This window comes from Aphidius gifuensis, linkage group LG4 (genome assembly GCF_014905175.1).
Source record: "Aphidius gifuensis isolate YNYX2018 linkage group LG4, ASM1490517v1, whole genome shotgun sequence".
NCBI classification, from domain to species: Eukaryota; Metazoa; Arthropoda; class Insecta; order Hymenoptera; family Braconidae; genus Aphidius; species Aphidius gifuensis.
In genome coordinates, this window is record NC_057791.1 from 22229076 (window position 1) to 22240856 (window position 11781).

At 24.6% G+C, this 11781-nt stretch overlaps 1 protein-coding gene across 1 annotated transcript; it reads left to right on the forward strand.

Moving 5' to 3' along the window:
* The first annotated feature begins 5262 nt into the window (after positions 1-5262).
* On the forward strand, positions 5263-7760 carry LOC122855705 (homeobox protein Nkx-2.5). The gene is given in 4 exon segments (XM_044157259.1): positions 5263-5745; positions 5748-5885; positions 7039-7255; positions 7358-7760. Coding segments are annotated over 4 exon segments (984 nt in total). The 5' UTR covers positions 5263-5450; the 3' UTR covers positions 7692-7760.
* The last annotated feature ends 4021 nt before the right edge of the window (positions 7761-11781 follow it).

The window sequence follows — 11781 nt, forward strand, 5'->3', positions numbered from 1 at the left end:
GATGCGATATTAAATATAAATGATAAAAAAAAAAAGAAGAAAATTTACTCTGGATTTTTCTTGTCAACGTGGGAATTTTTATTTTTAAATTTATAATAATATATGTGTATAAATTTAATTGATAATAAATATATATGTTTTTAGATAAAATAAGAAAATTAAAATATTAAAATACTAATGTTGAATTTAAATAATAATATTATGTAATTTACGAGACTTTGTTTTGAGTAAATATAAATTTTTAATAAAAATTTTTGTATATTTATTAATTTTTTTTAAAAGAAATTAATTATTTAATTATAATGTTGCATCGACAATTTGTAAATATTTATTTATGATTTTTTCTTCTATTATTTGTATAAAAAAAAATCATAAATATATTGATAAAAATAATAATAATGATTTATGAAATTTAAAAGTACTTGCTTTTGAAGTTTAAAAGTAATGGACCGGATGATGTCATCTTCCATAATTACTCAAACACTTCAAATAAAATTTAAATTAAAATTTTAAATTTAGATGTTATTTGAAAATTCATTATAAATTTGTCGGAAATGATTTTATTTATTTTTGATTGATATATACAAATGATTGAAGATTTTACTTTGATATTAAATATAATCTCTGTCATGCATTACTATTCATCACAAATTCATTATATCCACTCAGTCAACAGATATTAAATGTTTTCTATGAAATAATACGATGATTCAAATGATCAATCATATTAACCGATGAAATTTGATACTTTTTTACTATTAGGGAGTAGTGTGGTCCAAAAAAGATCATTCAAATTGACTCGGTCTGTGTTTTTCAAAGAATTACATTCATAACTTTCAGGTCGATAAAAAACAACTACTTCAATACTTCATTATCCAACAAAAATAAGTATTATCAATTCTTATAAATTCAGCTAATTGCTTATGATTATTTAATGCTAAAAAATAGAGAACCTATTGTCGAGTTTTTCGTTTTTTTTTTTTAATTTCTTCCAATAAAATGCATCGATAGATATTTTTCAAATTTGTCAAGTGAATAGAAGCACCTCTAGAAAATTTTCTATCTATTATTGTCCGGAACTTGCGATTTTTGTGCTTTTATATATATTTTTTTTATGCAATGTTTTGCCACCTTAATATTAAGTTAACACAACTTCTTTAATAATTAACTTATTTCAGTGAACTCTTGATCAAAATTATGTGCTTTTTATGTGTTTTTATTCTACGTTTAAAGTAATTTTTTATTCCAATTATTTGTTATTAAAAAAATTTTTTTTTCTAACGACGTTGTGCTAGCTTAATATTAAGTTAACACAACTTCTTTAATAATCAACTTATTCCAATGAACTCTCGATCAAAATTGTGCGCTTTTTATGTGTTTTTATTCTACGTTTGAGTTAATTTTATTATTTCAATACATTTTATTTAAATAATTTTTTTTTTTTAATTATCAAGAAAAAAAAAAATTATTTACATAAAAAGTAATTGAAATAAAAAATTAATCTAAACGTAGAACGAAAACACATAAAAAGCACATAATTTTAGTCAAGAGTTCAATAGGATAAGTTGATTATTAAAGAAGTTGTGTTAACTTAATATTAAGCTAGCACAACATTGTTAGAAAAAAAAATTATTTAAATAAAAAATAATTGACATAAAAAATTAATTTAAACGTCGAATAAAAACACATAAAAAGCACATAATTTTAGTCAAGAGTTCACTGAAATAAGTTAATTATTTAAGAAGTTGTGTTAACTTAATATTAAGGTGGCAAAACATTGAAAAAAAATATATATAAAAGCTAATTATTTTGTGCCCATTGTGGTGTATTAACTTTCTAGAAATAATAAAAGCAGGTTTTAGCTATTTTCAAAAGAATTATCAACTGAGGTCAAGCATTATTTTTTGTTAAGTATCATTTACTATTTCCACGATTTTACATTTTTTTAAATTCTCCTGTTTATTTCTCCCTTCAAAATTTTTCCAATCAACAAGATAAAAATTAACAGAGACATCTGGAAAATAACGACAAAACTCTTTGAATATACCATGTCAAAAACAGAGTGTTATACATTTAGCTGTGGATATATAAATTTCCAGCACATGTTGAAAAACTACAGTCGATAAAATACCCTATATAAAATTTCCAACTTCAAATTGAACTCTAAATAATCACTCCTTTATATTTTTTTCTAATTAATATACCACTATAACTAACTATTTTTTTTTTTTTTGTCATACCACTTGTATTTTCTTCAATAAATATTTATAATTAATTAATTTAAATAAATTCTTTTCCATAGTCAAAAAAAATTAAACTAAATAATTAAATAATAATTAATATATATTTAAAAAATTTTAAAAAATAAATGAATAATGAATTAATTGAATCTTCAAGTATACAAATAAATTATTTCGAGTAATAAAATAACATTCAACTAAACAGTTTTAATTATAGATGAGCATCATACAAAGAAATAATGAAAAAATAGATAAGACAGAATGAGTGAATAAAGAGAAATAATCATCGAATGATGATACATATTTATATAAACATTAAACATTGTGATGGTAGTTTATGTGGTGGCATACTACTGCCTACAAGTTTTACACTAAAGCACTAATATTACATCTCTGAACTGACAGACGTGTGGACTTTAAAACCCAAGACTAATAAACAGTTAGCAGTCATCCGGTCTTGTATTTTTTTTTTTTATTTCATTTTCATTTTTTATATTCTTAGTCGCACGATCATGAGAGATACATTCATCAATGTATGTGCTACATGTTTTCATATTACCATCGTACAAAAAGACACTCTCAACTACAAATAATTATTTCATTTTTTTTCTTCATTATTTTATCTTTCAACAGTCAAACATCCTGTCAAAGGATTCTACGAATAACTTGATCTCCTTAAAATAAATTCTTAAAATCAAGTGTATTTTTTTTTATAATTTTTTATAATTTAAATTTCAAATAAATAAATAAATATACAATTAAGAATGAGCTTTAAATATATTTAACAAATTATAAAATAAAGATAGAATAGTATAAATAAATTTAAAAAAAGAAAAAATAAACTTTTGTGGCTAATAAAATTCTGAAGAAAAGTTCAATAGTTGAAACACATTTTTTTTTCATATATATATGTATAAAAGAAAAGATGAGCTTGAGTATAACATTGGGGTAGTTCAAATAAGGTATAATTTTCCGCGCCAATTAAGGTCTTTAAGAATTGCAACCAATTGAGCGGGAGGGTCAGAGCCTTATAGCTTTTTCAATTGCGAGGTGAAGGGAAAGAAGAAGAAAATAAAGCTGTACTGTGTTGAAACACCCTATAATTTGTCATCGATTGGATTCAACTTATATATATAAAAGAATAAAGATTAAACCAATTTCTTATAAGTAGCATTTGACAATTTAATTTAAAAAAAAATATAGAAAATATATAAAAAGGTGATAAAATAATGATATTTTTTATTGTTAAATAAGAAAGTAAAAAGGATTATTTATGTGGAATAAAATATTGTTAATAATATTAATATTATTTTGTGATTTTTTTGTCTTGAAAATTTTTTATTTTGATGAAATATTGTCATCTGATCGAACACAATGATTTATGCAATCCATTTATGCAATGAGAGTAACACGGCTTGATGCCCATAATCGTAACAAGTGAGGCGTAGCTTGCGCTTCTGTGGTTCACACTTAATTAAACAAGCATAGGAAACTCCGGGATTCGCACGTGGCATACAATGCCTGAACAAGTCTTTAGCGTCAATTGTTATGTAAAGCAACACCCTGGGATATATATACACAGTGTCCCGTAACAGCTACCAAAACCAACACTATATGTGTTCAATATATATATAGAAAAATGAGATGGTTATATATGTCTCATGAACACAACAATAATTCAACCTATGACAAAGTATAGTTTCCTGATTTTACAAGAGTCAAGATGAGTGTCGTTCACATTTATTCGCATATAACTTTTATAAAATCGTTAGCACCAATTCAGAAAATTTGAAACGTGTCTTTTCATACAAATCTTTTAAACTTTATTCCATATATATATATATTTCTTACTACTGTATAGTAAAAAAGAAAGAAAAAAAATTACAGGAACTGGTTAAAGTCCTCAAATCACAAGTTGTATTTTTCATTTTTTTTTTATTTTTGAAATAAAAAATTTATAAAAAGCTATATGCATTTAATTTGTAAAAAAACAAGAATTATTTATTATTAAATATATAAATTTTTTATTATAAAAAAATATATCAATAATGCTATTTTTTTTTTTTAAATAATTATCAAATTTAAAAATGATTTTTATAAAAAAAAAAAAAAAGTATCAAGTAAGTAGTTACACTTGATTGAAGAAAAAAAGAAAAAAAAAAGTAATCAAATTAATTAAGAATATAATTTAGTATGTTAATTAAAATAAATTAAAAAGAAAAAAAAATTTTCAAGATAATTTTGCGAGGGCCCTTGCGAAAAGTAGCGCAACGAGGATTACGCCACGTCGTCGCGGCGCCAAGTCCACCACCACCTCCACCACCACCAAGACCATCATCACCATTACTACTATCACTGAAGAATACATATACGTATATATATAGATATATAAATTTACTCACGGATAATATAGTCTACGAGGATTGGTGGAAGCTTGAAATACAAGTTCGCGGGAAAACTCTTTGATTGGTCATGGGGCGAGGCGTCAACGTCAAACAAGCGAGACGACATGAATGTACGTCAGTGACGAAGCTTATAAATGTTAACAGGGGTACAAGACACATATAACGATATCAAATTTTTATGACTCCACCTACACATGACATTCTCGTTTCCGGCATTACACACAATCATAATATAAAAAAATCTTGAGAAAAAAAATTTATTATAATATATACAATTTAAATGACAAGGATAGATAAATATTGAGTTTCAAAAAAAAAAAAAAAAGGGGGATGATGATTATTACTTTGAGTGAATGAAGAAGGAAAGCATCAACCAGATAAATACGAGAGAGACTCGTTAGCTACTGTGTTTAAATTTTCTTTATTTTTTTTTGCCTCGTAATATTTTTATTTTGGTTTATTTTATTTGATTTTTTTTTTAGTGTAACCCCAGAATCCTTGGATAGATTGATGGTGGTAGTGGTGATAGTGGTGGGGCTAGAGTGGCGCACTAATTCGAAAAATAAGTTCCTGGTGAACAACGAAGCACACACTTGACCCAAGCACACTCTGTCGAAAGGGTGCAAGCTCGTTGGTAAATTTTTTTTTTTTTTTTTTCTCCATATAAATAAGTGAAAAAATAAATAAATAGAAAAATAGTGATGTGTGATTATAATTGTGCAAATATATTATAATAAAAATTAATTAATTAATATTAAAGTGAATATTTAAAAAATTAATCTAATCAGAAAAAATAAATTTAAAAATGGCAACTGAATCAAATAGTAGTTTATCAGTATCACCAAAACCATCATTATCAAATCAACCAACACCATTCAGCATTGAGGACATTCTTAGTCGTTCAAAAAAAAATTTACAACAACCAGAAATTAATCATTCAATAACAGATGATTTTCATGAAAATACAATTCTATCAGATAATAATCAGGATAAAATTTACGATAGAAATTCATGTGGATCAATTGAACATGATACAAAATCATTTAAAAAAATTATATATCCACGTGAACAATCATCACCAGAATGTCGTGTTAGTGTTGTAGTGATATTTTGAAATTTAACAAGAAGAATTTTGATAATTTTGATAGCTTAACTGGTATTACAAATTATCGAAAAATTAAAGACACAAATAATCGTCAGCAAGATGAAGCATTGGACATGAGTAAAAATAAATATCTAGGTAATTATATATTTAATGGATAATTATATTAATAGAATTATATTTACATCCTATTTTTTTTTTCTTATTAAAAATGGATCAAGTACTATTTCCTCATGATGTAAAAATTGAGACCGGAATCATTACAGGCATGGTGCCCACTTGTCCGTCAAGAGTCTTAAAAGTATAAAAATCGTGATCCGTGCACCAAAAAGATAACGTAATTGAATGTAATTTTAGTTGCATAAGTGGCCACTTGACTATATATTAAGGCAGACGTCACAAGATGCCCAAAAAAAAATACAGAATATAAAATTCATGTTTAATTATATATTAAAAGGAAAAAATTAACCACTTTGATGACCCCAATGCACTTGTTCCTTTGCCGTTTGTCTTCACTTTTTCAAATATATGTCTAATATTATTACAACGCACCCTTCGAAAACACACACATCTTCTCATTAAATATTTTACGAGTTTTTTTTTTTTTTTTGTGTTTTTTTTTCTCTAGCGTATCATGACTATTCGTGAGATATATATTTCAACTTCCGTTGTGTAGTTGAATATATGTTTTATCTAGTAAATAGCCAAGTGTACAAAATAATATTTTATAGATATTAAATTACATTGAGTGCTGAACACTTTTATCCGCAAACAAATGTCAACAAAATTTTTTTTTATAAATCAATCTTCAATTCTTTATTAATGTTTTTATAAAAAAAAAAAATAATTTTTATTTTATGAATGATTTAGATGAAATAATTGATTGATTATTAAAATTATTTTTTAGATAAAATTTTATTTAGTAAATTGATGAGTGATTGTATTAATTATTTTATTGATATATTTTTTCTCTCTAATTTTGAATAATCTGTTTTGCATTTGGCATGTAAGACTAAGCAAAATATTATTATAAAAAATTTTCAAGAATATACCTGACTCTGGTTAGGCAAAGAGAAATTACCAGGGAGTAAGGGGAAAAAGTAAACATATAGTCAAACCAAGCCACACACGTGTGTATAAAATTTTAAAACGAGACATCAAAAGCCTCTTTAAAAACTCAGTATATAATTCTCATAAATTTAAAACTAATATTTTAAAATTAAAATTATTTTTTTAAACTTTTTATTTAATGTTATTTTTGTAAAAATATATGTTTTTTTTTAAATTTTAGACGAAATGGAAGATGATTTGTTTGATAATCAATCACATGGACAATCATTGCAAAATAGAAAAAAAAGAAGTCGTGCTGCATTTTCACATGCACAAGTTTATGAATTGGAAAGAAGATTTGCAGCGCAAAAATATTTATCAGGACCAGAAAGAGCTGATCTTGCAAGAGGATTAAAATTAACAGAAACACAAGTGAAGATTTGGTTTCAAAATAGAAGGTAAAAATACTATTCTAATTTTTTTTTTCAAATGAAAATGAACAATTAAATACTTGCAATAATCATGATTTTTAATTTTTAATTATTGTTTATAAAAAATAGATATAAAACGAAAAGACGCCAGCAACAAGAACTTGGTGCTCTAGTTAATTCAAATTCAGCAAGAAGAGTTGCTGTACGTGTATTGGTACATCCTGATGAACAATTTAGAGGACTTCCACCACTTCGTGGTACAAATATACAAATTCCTGGTCAAATAAATTGTCCACCACAACTTCATCATACCAAAACATTAAATACATTTCCATATTATTGTCTACCATATCACCCTCTTCTGTGTCCACCCTTGCATTCACCACAAATGCAAATTCAAGGCATGTCGGAACTTGAAGTAACACGTGACACTCAATCAACAAAAGCTGATAATAACAAATAACTAGTCTTACTCAAATCATTATTATCTTAATCATCAACCAAAAATATATATATTAAATCAAAAAAAAAAGTATCATTATGAAATAAATCCAAGAGAACAAATTTATTTCAAAATGCAATTTTATAAAATAAATATTTCTTTTAAATTTTTTTTCAAATAGACAATTGTTATATGTATAAAATAAATATTCCTTTAAATTTAAAAAATTAAATTTTCTTTATCTATCAGCAATATTTATATTAATATGAAAAAATTTAAATTTTAATGTTGAATTATATAGACTTGTGTATATTAGAATTGTAAATAAATGTATAAATAATAAGTAAAAAAAAATCATAAATAATAATTGACTATTTATTTACCAAAAATCCTGTAAAAAATTAGATAAATTAAAAAATGATTATAATTTATTTTATAAATAATTATATGTTTAATTTAAGAGCTGTGATTTGTCACAATAAATCTACATTTTTGTTTGAACCAAGAACTTTTTTAAATTTTTTTAAATTTTTTTCTACTGTCAAATTAATGGGTGAATAATGAGAAAGTGAATGAACATATAGTGCAAGTGGATTGTCTTGATGTGTTGCCTCCCATCATCATTGCAACTTATTTTGTTATTTTTTAAAATTTTTTTAGTTACAAAAAAGGGTGTTTAGGCCAAGACAGAGAAGTGATTTTTTTTTTTTTTTTTTCCCATAAGTGTTTTAATAGTTCCAGTTGGGTGGCCTGGCCAGACATTGGATATGTTTATTCAGACGCCAAAGACATGATGTAGGGAACGGACTTGAATCCGACGGTCTTTACTCAGTAAAAAATATTGACGACATTTATATTTTTATGTAAAGAGTTAAATTGCTCTTTTGTCACCAATTCATTTTTCAAAAAAAGCTCATAAACCACTACTCAGTTTATAATTGAATTTTAAATATCAAACAATTGTTAATAACAATTAAAATTAATAACATCCGTCAACAAACAAAAAGAAAAAAACAGCTTTACATATGGAAAAATTATTGTGATGATTTATATTCATAAAACAATAATTATTATTATTTTTTTAAAACAATAAAACTAGAGTAATTCAATGTAATTTAGCAACTTCTGCAATTCATTATCGTTTTGTTTATAATAATTTCAAAACATTCTAGAGTCATATAATTCAAGCAGTATGATATACAAAATATTATCTGGGGGTGTTTAACATCACTGACTTATTGGCATTTAAAACACTCTTATATTTAACGACTTTATAAAAAATACCCTCGTTTAAAAAGAAAATTTAAAAAAATTAAATAAATATTAGTTGATACAAAAAAAATATTTTGATGAAATAAATAAATTAAATAATTAAATGAACAATTGAGTTAAATAATTTTAAGAGTTTTAAAATTTATATATTTAAATTTACTGTACTCGATATTGGACTTTGGTGTCGATGTATATATATAAAGAAAGAACAATTTAACGTTAAATCAAGTGATGAAAGCTAATTTTCATTAGCTGTTAACAACCAAACCCTAGATGTTGAATAAGGGATGATAAAAAGAGGGGATAAATTCATTCTCAGTTTAAAATAACGAGTCGTTTTCTCATTTATATATATACTTTTTCATTTGTCACACTCATACAATACTTGAATATTCATTTACTCAGTAATTTGTCAAGCTGAGGACAGCATATGACACTGTGTCGACATGGCAATTAAGTTTAAAACATTTAAAATTTTCACAAGACAAAATTCCATATCAATTTCCGTACATATTTGATTCATTGTACTTCGCATAACAATAGATAATGACTATTGTAATTTATTCCGAGATTTTATTTTGCAAAAATTATATTTTTTTTGACTTGATAAAAATATTCATCTATGTGTAAATGAAAAATAAAAAAGTACTACTTATATTCATGACGAGGATTATCAATTTTTTCACGAGTCATTTCAACCTGGGTGGCCAAAAAGTAAAAAAAAAAAAAAAGTCAAATGAAAATAAAAATTGAAAAAGGGAAAAAAATATACTCTTGATTTTTCCAACCACCACAATTTTAGTTGAATATTTTAAAGTATAATAACCGACAATCCGTTTGGAATTTTATTAAAGCAAAAAAAAAAAAATAAAAAAAAAAAATCTTCACATATGATTTTTAATGGATTTCAAGTAATATGAGAATTTTTTTTAAATATTTTCATTTGTACATGTGTGTATAAAAAATATATATATGTTTTGATAATTTTTTTTTTTTTTTTTTCGTTTTCATTTTCGGAAAGATGAAAAAGTTTAAGTAAAGTTTTTCCCCCCGCTACTTTGGACTCTTCAATAGTCTGTATGACGAGTTGGTTGCCTTGGTGACGAAACGCGTGTCAGGTTGTAGAGCAAAGTACGTGGGATATGAAAATGTTGAGAAAATAAATAAATAAATTTTTAAAGGATGAGAATTGAGAAAAGCGTTTGAGGTTTAAAATAAAAAAAAAAAATAGGAAACATTAGAAGACATATATTTTGTGAAAATAAAAAAGTAAAATAAATTATTTTGATGGAAAATTTGAAAACTTGTAGATGGTAATTCCGATAAAACTTCTGAGATTCTTGATTATTACATTTATAAATGTACTTTGAGTGAATAAAATTTCCAAAGGAAGATTGATGTTAATTTTCAACTTTAAAATTTGACATAAAGAAACATTAATTTGTCGATTAAGAGACTTCATACAGTTGAGATGAAAACACAGTCAGTCAAAGTAACTATACAATTTTTTTTTTTTTCTTTTAAATAAATAAATATTGAAAAATAAAAAAAACAATTTAGTTGATCGTAAGAAAAACGTTTTTCTGTTACTTCGAACGAACGAATCTCAAAGAGGCAATTGAGTAAATTTTTCTGTTGAAAATAAAAAATAGAAAATTTATATATCTCCGGCGTTGAGGAAAATTGTCAAACGACCGGAGCCAATCAACAGCGTTTCATGTGGTCGAACTGTGCACAAGAGAATAAAAGAAATACTCAATTTTTTTTCTTCACTTATCGTTATTATTATTTGTCTATTTTTTATCAATTGAAAACATGAAAAATTAAATTGATACAATGTCTTTGTCACAGCGTCATTATAACAATAGAATGTTTTTTGTTTTTTAAAAATAAAATAATATCAAAATAGAAATAAATAATAAAGTTTAAAAATTAAATAATGTAAAAATAAAAAAATTGAATATATTATTTGTTTATTTATAAGCTGCATGAATAAATAATGAAAATTATGATTTAATAAATATTAAAGATCAATAGTATAAAATATGAGTCACTCAAAAAAATATACTGAGTGGTTGACCATGATGAAGATGAGCTTTTTGTATCAAAATAAATTCAAAGTGGCCACTTGAAAATAATGGAATGTTATATATTATCATTTTCTTTATATTCAAAAAAAAAAAAAAATAATTTAAATCAAAGCATATTATTACGCAAGCATGATTAATTTAATAAATATAAAATATATAATTATTTATTGAAGATAAAATAAAAAAAAATTGATAGTATGTTAGTACATGAGGAAAAAAAAAGTCTACATGTTGAAAAATCAAGAGTAGATGTTGGAAATTCGCCAAAGGCTGTGGCAAAGCTACTAATTTTCGTAAAATAATAGTCTGAGATTTATATAGTGAGTTGCAATTTACCCGACAATTCAATTTCAACAATTTAAATTAAATAATTCAAATTTATTGATGTTAATTAAGTTGAGAAAAAAATAACAGATATGTATATATTAATTTTCGAGATAAAATAAACTGGCAAATGTCAGTACAATATGACAAAATGAGCATGTTATGTATACTCAATTATTTTGTTAAACGTTTTAAATGTTATTTATAAAACTAAAAATAGTATTGAAATTACTGATGGAAGTATATATTCTGTGGCGAGAATGCAGTGTTTTTAGCAGTCATTTTTTGAAAAATAAACTAATACGATATAGAAAAGTGTAGAAACAGATGACTGACTGATGTGATGATGCGAGTTAAATACGATATACTGTTTTTTATATTTTTTTATTTTGAGGTCTGTTGATATGAGAGTGACAGGACCGCCA